This window comes from Synchiropus splendidus, chromosome 2 (genome assembly GCF_027744825.2).
Source record: "Synchiropus splendidus isolate RoL2022-P1 chromosome 2, RoL_Sspl_1.0, whole genome shotgun sequence".
Lineage (NCBI taxonomy): Eukaryota > Metazoa > Chordata > Actinopteri > Syngnathiformes > Callionymidae > Synchiropus > Synchiropus splendidus.
Window position 1 is genome coordinate 29922640 of NC_071335.1, and position 18798 is coordinate 29941437.

The following is an 18798-nucleotide window of genomic DNA, read 5'->3' on the forward strand; positions in this document are numbered from 1 at the left end:
TAACTTTAAATTCATTGAAGCTGAACTGTTTTCTACAGTACTGCATAAACAAATATGTATTTATTTCCCTCATTGATTCAATTTTTTTTGCTGATAGCGTCGACCAAGTTTGATTATAGACCACCGTTTTTTCCATGTTTGACAGGTGAAGACCTCACTCATAGCCAAGAACTAATGTAGGAACATTTATGACGAATAAAATGAGTGAGATCAAGCGTCACAGAGGGAGGACTGCCATCTAGTGGGCTCTGAAAATCAGGACAGTGCTTCACGAAGCTTCATCCTCAAACCATGATGCTCAAAACCATGCTCAATTTTCTTCCCTTTGTTTTCAAGTTTTCTCATTTTCTTTGTATCATCTGACTTGGTTTTCGGGTGTCTTTTATTTTTATTTGTATTTTTATTTTTATTTGTATTTTTATTTGTATTTTTATTTTTATTTTTATTTTTATTTTTATTTTTATTTTTATTTTTATTTTTATTTTTATTTTTATTTTTATTCACCTGGGCATTCAATGGACTGCACGTACTGTTGCACATTCACTGAAAGCAACACCTAAAATATTCAACAAAGGATGAGAACTTCTTAAACAATCCAAACTACGTGTCCGAACACAAACGTATTGAATGACGTCAATCCTGACGCGAGGCAGCTGCAAACCAACCGGGAGCTGTCTGAGGTGCTGAAGTGCTCAGCTCCACCTCGCCACAAGAAGCGGCTGGATTTAGGTGTGGCTGTCAAAAAGGCTTTAATCCGAAGACATCCTGATTGAGAGAAGTTTCAAACGAGCTGAGCCGAGTCTTCTAGCGTGCTGGCCTCCCCAGGTGGATGTTTACAAACTCACTGCTATCACTCCTTATGAAGTTTAATTTTAGCACCTCATTTTTCACGCTCAGTTCCACATCATCAGTGTAATTGTGGCAGATTTGCTTTGCTGAGCTGCGGAGTGAACCAGACACAACCTGGGGATGTTCCACTGTGACGTTCACCGCCTCCTACAGTGTGTTAGGTGACATGCAGAGCAAATATGGAAGCGCTTAATCACACTCTGTGTTTTGTTTTCTCCTTCATATTCTCTTTGCGTATAGCCAAGGGAAATTTGGTTTCACAAATATATATATTTTTACATTATATATTTTATATTTTCCTTTCGACTTCTCCCTTCAGGGGTCTCCACAGCGAGTCATCCTCCATCTCACCCTGTCCTCTGCTTCCTCTTCTCTCAAACTTCATGTCCTCCTTCACCACCTCCATAAACCTCCTCTTTGGCCTTCCTCTCCACCTTCTGCCTGGCAGTTCCAACCTCAACATCTTCCTACCAATGTACTGGCTCTCTCTCCTCTGTACATGTCCAAACCATCTCCATCTAGTCTCTCTGACTTGGTCTCCTAAACACCTGAGCACATGTGCTGTCCCTCTGATCCTATCCATCCTTCTCACTCCCAGAGAGAAGCTCAGCATCTTCATCTCTGCTACCTCCAGCTCTGCCTCCTGTCTTTTCCTTTATATATATATATATATATATATATATATTATGTTTTATTATTTATTTTGGTTCATATGTTGTTGTATATCAAAAAATGTGATACTTGTGCGGTGAATTAAATTTGATACTGTTATGAGTCGGATTATTTATAGTTTTAATTTGCCTGGCTGCTGACACACACGCACACACACGCTCCCATCTTCATCATTTCTTCATGCCTGGTGTCACACTAATCACCTTCCTCAAATTTCCACAAGAGCGACATTATCACAACATTCCTCTGGTCTCTCTTTTTTTTCAGGGGGTTGATCAGATCTAATCCCGTCTGACGAGCGCCACGCAAACAGGCCAGATGAAGGGAAACAGAATGAGAACAGCAGAGATAATGTCTTTCCGCTGTTGCCGCTGTCACCGCCTGAGCTCGCCGCGTGGCGTCCCCGCACGCTCGGCTCTGTGGGCTTACCAGCGAGGAGCATTCAGAGGGAGGACTAAGGTGGGAATCGATGTTTCTGCCAGGACGTCTTAGTGTGAAGCACCGTAACCGCCATCCTGCCCTCCGCTATGTTTAATTCATGCCTTTGCAAAAGTGACACAATGCGACTCGCGTTTCCTTTCCATTCCTCTATTCACACAAAGAAATTTTAACTATAATTTTCCCGATTTCGTCAACAGTTTTTCGGATCCTCTCCGGCTCACCGCCGCCACCTCACATATGCTTCCCTGCACTCATTCCGCGCTACCTTGGGTGGAAGACACATAAAAATATCTCCCTCGCAACAACTCTTAGGCCACCCTGAATTATTCACCACCACATATCTGCACCACATTCCTGACCCCAAGTGAAGTGCTTTTCTTTTCAAGTCCACCCCGGACTTTTTAAATGCGTTTTCTGATTGTCTCACTGCAGCATCGGGGTGGAATATTCAGGACACGTGCAGGAACAGCTTCCCCGACTTGCTGGAAACCATAGAATCAATGCTGCAACCATTCACAGGAAGTGAAGGTGACTAATGGGGGCGCAAATGCTTTTTGCATTTTTTAGTCAGCTGACCCTGACTCCTTAGCAACACCTCATTCTCCACACCCACTGATATCATTGGTTGTCTTCATCATCGTCTGGACACCTGGTGTGTCTCCTCTTCCTGTTTCCAAACCATCTTTCCTTCCAAACTTCTCCTCATGAACTGTACTGACCTACCACTGAATAAAACGTGCTCTGTCCTCCATTGAATGCAGATCTGACCTCACATTTCCTCGAAAAACCAGCGTGTTTACGAGACCTCCCGCAGCAAAGTCAAACTTCAGTTTGACAGCAACAGAGTAAAAATAAACATCCAGAAATACATGCTGCTTTGCTGCCCCTCTTGGGATGCTGAATGTCATGTGGTTCGCTTCCCTTTTAGCCTATATGTCGGCGCTTCAATTAATCTTAGCGGACGATGAGGCTATTTTCCCCCCCCCCTCCGGACAAAGAAACCGCAGACTCAGCGTATTTTACAAGCTGTGATGTTTTGGAAAGGTGAAACTCGGTGCTGCGTACCTTCAACGTTGGGGAGCAACCTGCAACAATCCATACAAATAAAGTCATGACCAGAACTGATGGAGCTCCCGGCATGTCACATGACACCAAGGTCATGTGACATGAAGGGCTGCCTCCATATATTATTAATGATGATACATGATGAGGTGTGCTATGGCATGTTCTGATCTAGTGTTACGGTTTTTAACATTCAGTGTAAACATTAGATCTGTCTTTGGTGTGATAAATGACACCCATTGTGATGCAATAATGGAGTGATGAAGCTTCATGAAGCGTCATGAAGCAGTGTAGCGATCTCAGTGAATTGCAGTTCAAATTCAAAGATTAAGAGAAGACAGTGCCATCTAGTGGCTGCTGAAAGCAAGTGCACTGTTTCATGAAACCTCATCAAAATACTTACTTATTTATTTAGTCTTTCTTAAACTCAACACTTTTATCCAGCCTTTTTAAAGACAGTGATTTATTTTCACTAACTGGCAGCAGGGCAGATAGATGGATCAGAATTAGATTTATAAATCTAAAGTGACGGCAGGTGTGCTGCTCCGTGGATTTAATCCAACGCGCATGGAATCACTTTGGCTCTTATTGTTGATGATAGGAAGCTATAAACTGTCCGGCGAGCAGTGGTGGAGAGGAATTCTCAAATGGCAATGTTGCTACGTGGTAAGTGGCGGCTAAGAGCATCTCACTCCTTAATGCTTCCACAGCGTATCTTTTATTGAGCAGAGCGGCTGGACAGAGGAGGGGCTTTACTGTTAGAGAGAGGTGTACAGAGGCTGGAGACCACAGCGATGTATGGAAAAGTGAGATGGATCAAAGGCTTTGCGTTTGTTAATATGATAAAATAATAAGTCAACAATTGCTCCTCGTGAGAGCTGTTTAGCTAGTGATGGGTTTTCTGAACCGAAAATCTTAAAATGACTTGATTTGTGGAAGAAAAACAAAGTTTGAAAATGCTCAGTAGCTTGGCGCTAATAAACAATTGCTCTCACACAAGCTAACTCCAGAAAAAAGTAGGTGACATCCAGAAGTCAGTATTGATGATAGAAAAAAAGAGTCAGAAAAGGAAAAAAAAATCAGCAGAGATTTCCGTTTTGAGATGTAGTTATCACTGAAGAAATGCGTGACACCTCAGGTCACTGCGGCGTTGGCGTACGCATCTCCGACAGCTGAACTACCTTGTTCGATTGTTTGACCCAGAGAAGCACAACAACACATCTGTCAGCCTTCATCCTCCCATCAACCTTCTATTGAGCGACTGCTGCCGCACACACACACACACACACACACAGCGGACGCAGACACCTCACACACACAGCGGACGACCGCCGTAAATATGTGTTTTGTCGATAGCTGTCCGACACCGAAGAGGCTTGCTGTGCTTTTGCTGACTCAGCAAAAGGTCTCGTGGCTCACTTTTGCTGAGATAAAGGATCTGGGTCAGTTAAATTTTATCACAGACGATTAATGTGTTCATTCATGCAGTAACATGAAAGTACTCCGTCTTCAGACGCTGCAGAGAGCTGGGGGGGGGAGGTTTCACCTGGTATTACCTTCCCCTTGGCAGATGGACAAATGTGGGGCACATGATAAAATCCTGCTGTTGTGTTGTCCGAGTTGGTCTCCACATCTGTCACCATTTAGTTCACAGTGAATGTTCTTTTGGGTGATGGACCATCATCATCATCATCAAGCTTCATCTCTTATCTTCAGAGTCCATAAAACTTTATTTATAAAGCAGGATTGCTGAACAGACATGTTGACATTAATTGTTAGTGATGCATAAAGGAAATTCAACATGACTCAGCCAAGGGGTTGCGTTGACCTGTTCAGTGTCGAGTGTGATGATGTATGAATGGGTGCAGCCCATTTTGGCAATGGAAGCAGGGCGGGGTACAGCTGTTGGTCCAGCTGGGTGTAATGGACTGGTGAGGCTTCGTGAAGTCGCGTCCTCATTTTCAGAGCTCAGTAGGTGGCGCTCTTGGTTTAAAAATAATGTGAGGTTTCTTTGAAATGATTGTCAAAGATTTTAGAGGAAAAAATGCCGTCTAGTGGGCTGAAGATGAGGATGCTGTATCATGAAGCTTCATAAGCCTTTCAGTAGTGTGTGGCTACCTCCAAAATATTGCAAATAGTATCTTCAAACGTCACACTCACAGAGGAAAAAAAGGCATGAATGAGGACAGTGAGATGGTGGCGAGTGACAGATGTTTTCTGGTGGGACCATCAAGGACCAGCTTCTTTTGTTTGCTGTAGATGAGGATAGAATCTCTAAGGACCATGATGTTTGCTGACAATATAGGGATTTGTGGTGAGAAATGGTGAAGTTTCAAGAGAGAGGCTTGGACAAGTGGAGAGGAGAGACACTGGTTTAAATGGAGGTACCTGCCTTTAGGAGAGGAGGAGGTAAGGTTCATGGATGTGGTAAATGAGGCCATGGAGAGGATCGATGTAAGAAGGGAGGATGATAAAGATGTGGCAACCGCTGACAGTAGATGCAGAAAGGAGAAGTAAAAGACATGTTTCACACAGAAAACACACTTTAGATACATGGTATTTGGTGCCCACATGAAAAGATTTTATCCACGTTTACAGATTGTCGTCCATTTCAACAGCTCATCTGGTTCCTCATCACCGTGGCAACAGTTCGGTCCGTACTCTTGGGCAAGTTTTTTTTTCCATTGACAGTAGAATGCACAGTTTTTGATCTTGTTGAAAACAATTTCAGTGTCTTCATGAACAGAAACACAGACTACACAGAGTGAACACTTTCAACGAATAAAACAATCAATTGCCAAAACTTATAAATGAAGGTTTCTTTTTTTCCAAAATTCAACATATTAATATGCAACCTTTTAGTGTGTCTATATAGAATTATGTCACCTGGTGCTTCTTGCTTTATCTATGATCACCTCTGATCCTAAGTTGAGGATTAATACTAGATTGATAGAGGAATATATTTTTTTAATTAACAACACAGGCAGAAAATGCTTTTTTTTTTAAGATACATTTTCCAGAAAAGTGGGGCTGAAGGCAGATTCGATGTCCTGCAGACAGTACCTGTGTTTTCAACGGTACCTGTCAGTCTGGAGTTAGGTTTCATCCATCTGAACTTTTAGGATTCCTTTTTTTGTGTTGTCTCAAAAGTTGTATTCAATGACATGTGGTCGTGGGACAACTTTAGAAAGGAAGGAAACTGGGGCACCATATTTGCTTCTGGTTTGCACGTACTAAAACCTGTGCTGACCAAATCTCTCTCATGCAGCAGTCTTTCAAATGAGCAAAATAGTCAGACCCAACTAGTACTTTTAGAGCAACAAATGTGCAGTTTTGCACACTATTTTCTTTCTGATTTATCAATCTTTCGCATGTCGAAGTTGTGTTTTTATTTAGCTTGATACAAACGTATACGCAAATCGGTGTTGTCTACACCCAGTTGCAGTGGTTCTGGTGAGCTTTATTTATTTATTTATTTAAAGTATTTATTCAAAGTACACTATTCTTACATTGACTCAAATTTCTACTCAGTTCCTGCTGTTCTAGTCCTTTCCTTGTCCCATGGTGGTCCATTTCCTCCGAGGAACAGTCTGAGCACTATTTTGTACGCGCAAACAAGGATTCAAGTAAATCTGTCCCTTTGGAAATTATTCAAATATTTCAAAAACATCTAAATCAAGTTTTTTGTGTCCAAAGAGTATATGATTTTAAGCAAGTAAACTGAACTGGTGCTTGAAATTTGTGTCCCAATAAAGTCCTGGGTGAAGTTCCGAGGCGCCTCACAGATGCTCCACATTGGTCCACTGGTGTAGAAGACAGCCAGTTTGGAGCCAGTCTGGTCGCCGCTTCTCTTTCACGGTGACTGTAGTACATCTGCAAGTCGTGGCAATCCTAAAAATCCCCATACCTGAAACATAAGGACATAAAATCAACAAGTACACTCAGGACTTGGTGGAAGTTCTCCAGCTATAGATTCATAAAAAAATGTCTTCACCCTGAAGATTCTTTGTGCCACCTAGTTACGTCAGATAAAGACAACGGACTGATGAATCATGTGAGTTACAACATACATTTAACATGAGCCGATACTTGACAACGAAATAAACAAGTGGCCAGTCTCCTCCTCAGCCATACTGCCTCTTGATTGGTCGAGAAGTCAATAGTCAGCCTATCATGGTTTGAGTTTTCCCTTGTCATGTTGGGGGTTCACTTCCGCATGTTGACTATGACACCGAAAGTGAAGAAAGGAGCCATTTAGCTCACTGACAGTTAACACTGAACTACACTGCAGTCAGTTTTGGCGTAAAATTGAAATTACTTGTTGCTCATTCAGCATAAAAAAAGAAAAATCATCATCATCATGGAGCATCCTTTGAACGACAAAATATGTGAGCAAAGTGAAGTAAAGTAAAAATGATATTTAAATGAAAGATTCATGAATTGTCTAATGCTGTTGCGCGTGTGCACTGCTGCTCAGATGAAGGAGCCGCAACAAGCTGGCTGAGCGTCCGCATGTGGCACCGGGGCCTGGGGTTGCTAACCTGTGGTGTCGAGTGACATTCTAATGGCATTAGTGGGCTGTCTTCCGAATAATGTGCCTCACCCAGGGAGCAATTCACTGTACAACCGCCGGCGCTGCCCTTCATGGAGGCTTCAGCGACTAAGAAGCGTGCATGGAAAAGGTGTGTTGCCTAAACAACATTGACTTGTGTGGCTTTAAAGTCCAGTAAAAAAGTGCCAACATCAAAAATGAATGACTCATTTGGACAATGACAGTCAGAGGCTACAGTGAAAACAGACAAAAGATATGTCTTCACACACAAGCTTGTTAACCAGGAACAGAAAAATCATTTCTCTCTATGCTATTCATCATTTCATCTTTGTGCACTTATCTGAGGACAGGACACGAGGGCTGCTCTCAAACTAAATCTCCTCTCCATTAGAATCTCTTTATCATTCCGCGTGGAAAACAGAGGCGCTCTCTGGCCAAGTCCCTGCGACGTGTCCTCGCTTTACCCCAAGGTCTGTATACGCCAGGAGCACTTCTGCAGGGGGCAGGTACAGGAGGCATCCCAGTACCATCAAACCACACAGCTGCCTGATCTAAAGGTCTATGGAGGGATATCGCTGACATCGAGATGTGAATGCTAAAAAAACAATTGAATTCTGAAAAAAAAACAAATCCAAATGTTAAGAAATTCAATCCGAAAAATGGTGGTTTCGATGCCGTGTTTTTAAGGTTTGAATATGACAAAAAAAAAAAACGGTTTAACATAGCATTTTAAAAGGTTTTCAATACAGTATGAAAATGAATCATTTGATTTAAGTTAAGTGAAGTTTTTTAGATTTAAGATTTAAGTAATATAAAGTTTTGGTGCAGTGCTGAACATCACCCCTCAAACCGCACTTCAGAGTCTTGATTCGGCTCCGCCCACTGAGCAAGGACACGCCCCCGACGCCATTTCTGTTCAGTTTTGAACTCGTAAAAAAAAGTTTAAAATCAGAAAAAAACTTTTTAATCCGTGAATCCAAATTGAAACAAAAAAACCATCTTCATATTACTAATTTGTATTGTATTGAAAACTTTTTAAAACACTTTTTTTATTTTTTTTTTATTCAAATCTCGATGGCAGAGATATCCCTCCATAAAACACTGAGAGTTTCTGACACCCTGTGGAGCCACTCTTGTGTGCCTTATTCTAAATTCTCCCGGATCTCCTGGGAGTCACACAGGGTTGGAGTTCAGTACCAGAACCCACTCGCGAGGAGTCAATCCTCATACCAACCACCTCACTGTCAAAAAATATTTGGGATTTTTAGCATGAAAAGTTCATTGCCAAGCCCCTTGAATCCCCAAAATATGGTGCGACTCTGTCAGACATAACTATACAACCCAAATCCTTCTTTGTTGTTTGATACTCACTCTGCCTCATCAGCGGTTGGTGTGTTGTAACTCTGGAACAGCGGCTGCATGAAGAGCCCCAAAGTTCCCACCACACACACAAGGATGAAGATCCACAGGAACAGACGGTCTATCACCATGGCGACGTACTTCCAGTCCTCTATTATCTGCACAGGCATTGACAAGTTGGGATCATTAAAGGTGATAATAGGAGGAATGGGCCAGTTAAACGTGCCGGATGGTTTGGAGGTTTCGAAGATTGATTTGTTGCCAAGTGTGTTCATGAACTGCTTCACTAAGGATTGGAACCACAGTAGCGAAAGTGTCACACTTTCCGTGCACAGACACAATACTTGATTTACTCCATTACCCACTTGACAGACGCATACATGATATACACAGCTGTATACCAGAATATTGTTGTGATCTCCGTGATAGTTCACTTGCTCATTCAGTCTTGAACTCCAACTCCAGCTTTGCATCTTTGTCTTTGACACTATGAACAAGGGCACAGCCCAGTCCTTAACTGCTGCTCTTGATCCAACATGCTTAATCCACAAAATGTTAAACTGCACACTTTTAACAGTAATCGGAAACTATTCAGAGACTATTTCAGCCCTGAAATGTCTTTAAAGCAGAGAGTCAATGGGTTGTAATAGTCTCAAAACTACTGTACTACGCCCTAAAATGACTTCAATTGTGAATAGTTGAAGTCTGAATAAAAGCCATCACCAACAGCAATATCACATCTTGCTGCGCTTCACATATTTGTTTGGCTTTGATTCCAGATATGATCCCATATTTTAGGCAAGATTGTCTCACTGTTTTTCCTCTATAATATACAGTGGTACCTCGGTTTTCGAACGTCCCGGAATTCGAACAAATCGGAGTTCGATCAAAAATTGTTTTGCTTCTGATTTCAAATGAAAATCCAGAACTCGAACGCCTGAAAGCTGGAAAAAACATAACGCGCGCAGACCGATCAGCTGACCCACGACGCACTTTGTTGTTGTGTATAACGCAGCCTCTGTATGCAGACGTGTCCCGTTAGCTACATTTACTGACTGTTTTTTCTTCATATTGAGGTATAAAACCTTTCCTGTCTCCACACTGGACCGTGGTAGAGTGTCACAGGGGAGGTGCTCGCTCTCCACACCACTCCAGGGTTTGATGTCCTGTTGTGGGCTGGAGCTGGGACAGGGATGAGTCGAGTCTGGGACAGAGCGTGACTTAGTTTATGACTTTGTCACAGCCAAACTGCACAGAAGCGCACATTCAGAGCTGGACACGCACCGGGCACCTCTTCACTTCTGGAGAGACGTCACTCACTCGGCAACCCCTCCCACATGCAGCGGCCACACACATAGAGGAACAGCGCACCTGCAACACTCTACATTCACTCCTACAAAAGACTATTTTAAGGCTTGGAATGCATTAGTTCTTTTTCCATTCATTGTAATGGGAAATATCGATTCAGATTTCCAACAATTCGCTTCTCGAACGGCCGTCTGGAACGGATTGTGGTGGAGAACCGAGGTACCACTGTGTATACAAACCCTAATGCTCAAGATTATGATTCCCTACATTCAGAAAAAGATTACAAAAAGTGTCTAATCTTAAAGGTGTTTTTAATTCTGAGACATCTAAACTGAGCTCTCATGAGTCACACAGCTTCGGAACACATTAAAGGATTATCACGTTTTATGTATTTTAAGATACACATTCAAGGAAAGGATTGTTCATTATATGACAGTATATAAATGACGGGAGACCATTAGCTGACCAAGAAATCTCTTGGTCAACTCATACCGCTTGCTTTCAACTACTGAAATTACATGTTGTTTAACTGCTATGCCTCACTGCAATTTGTTGTAACTTGTTGGACGTTAAACTTAAGTAATTTTGTCCTGTAAGTATTTTTTTAATCTACTACACACTACAATTTGGGCCAATAAGTGGAAAAAACTGTAGTAGCAACATGACTCACATTACAATATATGTACCTTAGATCACGTGACAACTCCTAGAGTAGTACTCATTAACACACGTGCCCAATGACGGCCATATTTGAGCACCTACATGATGTTAGATTTGAATGCATCTACAGACATGACACATTCTCACTCCAGCGGTATCATAGCTTGCCTATTCTCAAGTGGGCATTTCATGGTGTTTTCGTTGTTACAACACAGCTGATGGTATTTGATTTGAACTTGACAGACTCACAGTAGTGAAGAGTATCATGACACAGAGGGTTGATGAAACAGTGTCCTAATTTTCAGAGGCCACTAGATGGTGCTGTAGGTTTAGAAATGATCTGAGGTTTCATTGAATTAGCGGGCCGCAAACAGTGCCATCTGGTGGCTTCTGAAAATCAGGACGCTGTTTCATGAAACCTCATCTACCCATCGCTATCTCACTGTATTCATAACATGGGGGACGATCATGACCACATGGAGTACTACACTTACCGTGTGACATGAAATTGTCTTACAGAACCTGAAGCAGCACCACCCAGTGGTTTACCCGAACCACTGTCTTTTTATTTCGTGTTGGGCAGCTGATACATGAGTCAATGCATCAACATGCAAGAAAGAAGGCTGAGGCAAAGTCCACTTCACTATCACAATAAACATCTCAGGAGTGAGAATGTGAAAATGTGAGAAACATGATGTGAATTCTTGTAGTATTATATTGTTTGATGGATACCGTACACGGCTTTACTTAACATGACCCAAAACTTGTTAAAAATTGACCATTTCTAAGGCACAAGTGTCAAAAATGGAATGACTGTCTCGACCGTCTCGTATTCTCACAGGAAACAGACTCTCACCCCGTCATCGTCGTCTTCTGTCTTCATGTGTTCTGCGATGTATTTCACTCCCTCCACTGCTTCCTCCAGATGAGCCTCCAGCTGAGAACTTAACGGCTTCCTGAAGTCTGAGCCACCCCCACCTCCATCTGGAAGCTCCCCCAACTTCCAGTAGAATCGGTTAGCAAATTCTTCATTCACATAATAGGACTCCGCCTCCGTTTTGCTCTTCGCTTTCCCCCTCTTGTCGGCGGCGGAGGAGGCGGTCTCTCGACGGAGCTTGTCTCGGACCTTGAAAGAGCCTGGTCGCCTCATCAGAAGCAAGGTTGGAAGCTGGACTAAAAAGAGTCGGTTTACCCAGTTGGGCATGTGGTGGGTCGAAGGGGAGCGATGGTGAACGTTGAGGACGCATACGGTGGTCACGATGGAGAAGGTCACCAGGACCATAGTGAACATGAGGTATTTCCCTACAAGGGAACACAAGCAGGAAGAGATGTTGAAGTTCACCCCGTACAGCTCTATACAGCATGCATCCTAAGGATTCAGGATTCGCCACACAAGGAGGACTAAGATGCCGGTAACTACACATAGGAGCAGAAAAAATGGTGAAGTTTGGGTCAAAGTGGCAGAACTCACCTATCAAAGGAACAGCCAAGGATGTTGGAGGTACAATTTTGGAAATAAGCAGCAGGAACACAGTGAGAGCTAGCAGCACAGAGATGCACAGCGTCATCTTCTCCCCGCAGTCTGACGGCAGGTAGAAGACCAGGATGGCCAGAGAGGTGATCAGGATGCAAGGGATGATCATATTGATGGTATAGAACAGCGGCTTCCTCTGGATCACAAAGTCATAGGTGATGTCCAGGTACGTGATGTCATTGGGGTCTTCGTTCTTACGCGCGGGAAGGGATACGATGTCCCACTCCCCGCTTGGGGTGAAGTCGTCCCGGCTGGCATAGTCGCTGGTGAGAATCAGATCCAGCTCCGTGTGGTCGTAGGTCCACGAGCGGAACTTCATGGTGCAGTTCTGTTGGTCGAATGGGAAGTTCTGCACTTCAATGGCACAGGCTGATTTATAGATGGCAGGGGGCAGCCAGAAGATGTCGCCGGTGTTAGAGACCACGGCGTTGCAGTAGAAAGAGACCTCATACACCCCGTCGGCACTGGAAGACGATAAGGCAGATTACATCAGATGCGACAGTGCAGTCATGATCTCTGCAATTCTTAAAACCAACAGAGCAGTCGGATGCCACGACTTGAAGCTGAGAAACTGAGCTGAAAGTGAGAGCATATGTGGTGCGATGATGACAAGTGAAAGACCGGCACACATCTGACTCAACCCCCAAACTAACATTAGATCCAGTCGTGGTGCAGTGCAGTGTTCTTTTTGCTGTGCTGAAATTAGATTTATTTCTGTTACTAAGCACTGTCCGAGTCCGTGCGGTCCATTTTCTGTAGCCAATCTACTGGACCGCACCGCTACAACAGAAGTTCTTGCGGTGTAGCATTGCGGTGCCGGTCAAGCTGGAGACAGGAGCATCATTCAAGCAGAAAGCCAGTCGATAAAAGTAAAGTGTATCAAGTAAATTTTGCAAATGAAGCCATATTTGTAAACTTTGTATCACACCGTACTCTAGAATCATATGTATCACAGCACAGTCGGCAGCTGAGGAACCAAGATGTCAGGTGAAAGACAATCGGACTCAGTACTTTACACCAGCGGCAGAAAAGTTCCATATTCCATCTTAAAAATGCTATACGATACAAAACAGCATTGCTTTTGATCAAGCTTTGCAAACATGATCCACCATCGGCCTCGCAACTCCTTGCCGCTGGACCCCAGGAACCGCGGCAGAAAATTATGTGAACACGCTAGCGTTGACGGAAAGTATATATATATATATATATATATATAAACAAACAGAAACAAGATTCGGCGTGAGTCACCACGACCCAGGAGTTACCACAAACTGCTTCATGAAACTGTCCTCGTTTTCAAAGCTCAGAAGGTGGCGCTCTCATTTAGAGATATTGGAAAATTTCTTTGAATTGGTTGTTTAAATATAAAGAATTTTTAAGCCCTGAGCACCATATAGTGTGCAGTGCACAGTTACACCTACATACTGACTTGAAATGTGCAGGAAAAAAAATCCATTATAAACAAAACACTATTCATTCGTATTATATCTATAAAGAGGAAGGCAACCGAGCGTCCATGTCTGGAAATAGATATTTCCGTGTTAATCCCTCCAATAAATTTATAATTCAGTTAAAATAATCAAGTCTGTTTTCAGACCTGTAGGGCTCATACATCTGAGGAAATGGGTATTTGGTGTTTAATTTTGCAAATATAGAAGCTTAAACATTAATAAAGAGAACAATAATCCCCTGCAAACTGTAATGCAGGCAGCAGATTACATGGGAAAATCCCCTTATAGGATGCTACTTGGCCTTTAATGGATCAGCAGTTAGTAAATTCCTGTACCAAACATTCGGAAAGAGGCCTAACATTATAGAGCTTGATGCTATTTACAGCATGAACCTACTTGTTATAGAGGACGATGTCCGGGAGCCAGATGTGCTTGGATGGGATTCGCAGTTTCTTGATGCCTCCGTATTTTTCCGGGTCCCAACTGAGTCTGTAGTCGTTCCACTCCTGCAGAGAGGTTTTCAGGCTGTAACACTAGAAGCATCGGAAGGCAAGGAAGAGTGTCTTCACCTGGGAGAGCCACACGTTGGTTGTCATGATCTGCTCTCTCTCATTCTGCAATGAGACATTGCTTATTCCATTGGGAAAAGCTTGAGAAATCGCATCAACATTGTGGCTTGTTTCGAGCGGCAGCCATGTTTACGAAGAGTATCCCACTCTGGTGTTATTGTAGCCGGAGTACTCACCACGCTGATGAGTTGGGACAGAGACACCTGTAGGGAGATGGTGACCTGCTGGCTTTTATTGACGGCAGGTCTTATCAGTTTATTGTAGCGTTCTGGACCCAACAAGTGGTTGACCAGCCGCTCCTCTGCATTTTCTGCCCAGCTGCCTTCACGGCAAACAGAAGGAACACTTAGTTCGGTCTGACACAAAACATGAAATCACAGAAATAACCACACACCTCTGCTCTACTTGGACGGACACACAAAGCGAGCGAAAAGAAAAGTTGAGGAAGCGAGTTTGTTGTCGGGTACGTGGTGGTGTGCGTCTCTTTCTATCGCGTTGATTTGTTCCGCTGCTATGTGACTGATGAGCAATAAACATGTGAGCGGGAATAATCCAGAAAGCATTGACTGTAAAGCAAATGTCCTTGTTTGACTATGTGTGGCAGTCACTCGCCATATGTCGGGGGGTTTTAGGGAAACAAAACTCCAGCCAAGCATGTCAGCCCATGAGAGAAGCGCCACGTTCCACGGCTGATGTACGTCACTCCTCTTTCCACTTTCTGCCAAACACACTTCTTTCATTTTTCCCTCAGCTTCTGCTCCAGTCAATCCAGCAGAAGATCTCAATTTTCCTGACGTCCTCATGTATTTAAAGTGGCCATGTGCAGCCACAGCCTTCCGATGCAAATGAGCTGTTCAACAACACTGTAGCTTAAGTGCTCGGATACATATTGCACCAGTATGTTCAATAATAAATTGAGTTGATCCGCTTATCTACTGTGACTTAATGGAAATGCAGTGAAGTGCTGACATGGCAGAAGTTATTGAGGCTAGTTTCTCGGCGCGTTTCTAACTGCTCTGACTTGTACGTTTAAATGTTGAACTCTTCACTTGCTTGAAGTGAAATTGACCCTGGTTTTGTTTCCGTCCCTGATGCCAGAACTTCTTGAGAATCACAGAGACTTAGGTTCAATATCATATTTTGAAACATATTTTTAAGACAATAAAACGCAGGGATGGTCATTGATAGGGCAGTCTATAGATTCATTTTTAAATTGAAAATAATTTCTTAAATTTTTAAAAATAATCGCACGAGTTAAAATTTCCCATCCTCCAGTTGGGATTTATTTAACAGCCTCACTGACCACCGCCTGCTACAATGCTGCCTCTAGTTCGTCTTTTGTGCAAGAGATACACTATCAATACTTCCTTCCACAGTCGCCATGTTTGTTCTGGAGTTTGTTCTTGCCATAAACTTTTGACTAGGGGCTGCTCCCCCTGGTGGGTATATTGGTGAACAGCAATACCAACGTACAGAAGGCATCGAAGCGTGTGGTCACCTACAGCAACAACATTTGAAACGGATGGGTAGATTTTCATAGCTAAAGGGAGCAGAAATGGGCCTTTAAATAAGAGCCTCCACGCCTTCAGAAAAATGGTGGCTTTTTAAAGATGAAATATCTTAAGGTCAAACGTACTGGATCAAAGTGGAAACATTGAAACAAGCAGATAAGATGTATCACATCATGGAGGTGCACATGATTATGATGGTTTACGACGTGTTTTTTACGGGAAAAATCCAGAGAGAAACCTCATAATGACTTGAAGCTTGTGGACCGGACTAATGCTGACTGGAGACATTTAACAGTTTCAAAAAGTCTTGGCAGAAACTTTGGTTTACATTTAGAAGAGATACAAAACATGTGGTTAATTTCCCATTAATCGTGAGTTTAGTGCGACTAATTGAGATTTAAAAAAATGTAATCTATATATATATCTGTACTGGATGCACTTTAAAGTTCTATGGCGTGTTTTGTAAAAATTACCTCTTTGTGGAATACACTGTTTTTAAAGCCTCTTTAATGTGAAAATTTAAAAACCCTTTGTCAGCAAACTTAGTAATAAAAAGCAAAGTAAAAGCTGCTGCTCACTAAGTTGCCAGTGCTCCTGGCAAAAACTTTTCTGAGCTCTGAGCATCATCTCAGGTCAGAGATGAAGAGATTTTTAAGAAAAATGTAAGAGCCTTCTTCTTTTTTCAATTCTAAATCAGTGTTTAATGTGATTTGGACTGAACCTCCAAGTGCAGCTCCAGTGTCCCGCAGGCTTTCAAAGGAAAACAAACACTCACAACATGTTAAAAGCGACCGTGTGCCGTCTTGGCGGATCACATGGCTAAATAATTCATTTAGGATATCAGCAAAGCTCTGCTTAATGGATGGATGCTGTAGAAGAGTGCTCCTCTGTTTTTTTCTCCATTTTTCTCTGCCATTTTTGCCGTCCTCTCATTCACATTCTAACAAGTAATCCTCAGTGAAGTGTTTAAGAAGCCTTGCTTTCAGATAATAGTGTAAGTAGATCATGACCACACTTTTGTTTTGTCTGAGCTGAAGCAATAGGATTCAACCATGTGCAGCCACAGGTCATACATGATATTTGTGAAGTGCATGTTAAGCAATTGTTCATAGTAAAACTCTTTTAATAGTGCGTACAAAAACATCCCTGCAGTCTGCGATCACATTACTTCTGCTGCGTTTCTGTGATTTTTTTTTTTTTTTTTTTTTAAATAGAAAAAATCTTGAAATGTTACCTTCATGATCAACTATTTATTCTTATATACAGTATTATTCCCCTTAGATCACAAGATATTGTACAAGAGAAAACATTTTTTTTATTGTATTTATTCATTTATTTGGGAACTACTGTATATTCACTGTCATACTGTTTAATTTTTAATTTTCCGTGAAATCATTTCAGTATACAGCGATAGACAGGACATTCGTTCATTCTGATCACCATGATTGAATATTTTTTTGCCATTGAAAGGTGTTTATTTTGGTTTGGTACACACCCAATGGTTGCACACTTCCTCCAAACAAACAAAAAAATAACCTTGTTATGGTTATAAATGTCATTTAAGATGCGTGTAGTATAAAGTTTTAGGTCCACACGGGACGAGATCAGTCAGATCTTTTGACATAGTCACTAACTTTGCTGCAAAACAAATGGAAAACTCGAGAAAAATAAAGGACCGCTTACTTGACAAGCAGAGGACGCAGACCAGGAGGAGAGTGTGGGTGCTCATCTTAGGTGGTCAACTTCAAATCCCGTCCTTCTGGAACAGTTTTTCCTAATTCTCCATCATGTTTCCACTGATACCTTCACAGTTTTTAAAACATGTGCTTTCACCAACCTTTAACTGACACATCCCTGCGTCGCATTCGCACCGTAACGTTCAGGTTTTCCCGGGAAAAAAGTCGCCTCGCGCCTTACCACGAAATACCATCCAGACATTCACCAGGTTTAAAAAAGCTGCAGGAGATCGTGAAAGTTTCACGGAGCAAAGTCCGTCTGTGACCCGCAAAAATGCCGAGGAAACTCAAGTGGCGCTGCTCCTCACCGGACGCGTTCAAAGTCCTCCGCTCGAGCAGCGGATCCTGGAGAAGTTTGGAGCCCATGAAGAAGACGCTGGCGCTGCTCCATTCATGCTCGCAGAAGGGAAGGCGGACGATGGGGTGGCGTGGGGAGGTGAGGTGGGTGGAAGAGCTCTGCTGCGATTCACGTCACTTCAGCTGATGCAGTGGAAGTGGCGCGTTCACGGTCCGCTTTTAGAAGAGTCCGTGGAGATTATAAACATAATTTAATATTATATTATTTATAGTAAACGGAGCGACAGAGATCTGTAAAATGAGCTCTATTCTTGCTTTTAGTTGTGGTTTGATACAATACCATGACAAAATAGTATACTGACCACTGTGCTCAGACCATTATAGTACAGTGTCATATATATATGTTACTATACTATAATATACTTCACAGACCATTGAATAGCAGCTGCTTAAGCCAAGAAAGAGCACCTATTGTTATTATTATTATTATTATTATTATTAGTAGTAGTAGTAGTAGTAGTAGTAGTAGTAGTAGTAGTAGTAGTAGTAGTAGTAGTAGTAGTATGGAATAAATCACAAATCCTTGCCTTAAGAGTATTATTATTATTATTACAGTGGAACCTCGGTTTTCGAACGTCCCGGAATTCGAACAAATCGGAGTTCAAACAAAAATTACGAGATTTTTTTGCTTCTGATTTCAAACGAAAATCCAGAACTCGAACACCCAAGAAAAAAGTCGGAAAAAACATAAGGTGCACGGACCGATCAGCTGACCCACGACGCGCTTTGTCATTGTG

The 18798-nt window shown here is 42.4% G+C and overlaps 1 protein-coding gene across 3 annotated transcripts; it reads right to left on the reverse strand.

Annotated features, from left to right (window-relative positions):
* Positions 1–5030: 5030 nt before the first annotated feature.
* LOC128754537 (neuronal acetylcholine receptor subunit beta-2-like) lies at positions 5031–18073 on the reverse strand. Of its 3 annotated transcripts, XM_053857231.1 has the most exons (9): positions 17806–18073; positions 17652–17727; positions 14634–14779; positions 14458–14502; positions 14285–14394; positions 12375–12901; positions 11760–12205; positions 8948–9093; positions 5031–6931 (listed from the first exon to the last, which is right to left on the reverse strand). In XM_053857231.1, exons 2-9 carry the CDS (start codon positions 17695–17697, stop codon positions 6916–6918), a joined length of 1482 nt encoding a protein of 493 aa, XP_053713206.1. In that variant the 5' UTR covers positions 17698–17727; positions 17806–18073; the 3' UTR covers positions 5031–6915. The 3 variants fall into 3 exon arrangements, with proteins under 3 accessions (XP_053713206.1, XP_053713207.1, XP_053713208.1); XM_053857232.1 differs by having other exon boundaries at positions 17652–18073; XM_053857233.1 differs by lacking the exon at positions 5031–6931 and having other exon boundaries at positions 8944–9093.
* Between the last annotated feature and the right edge of the window lie 725 nt (positions 18074–18798).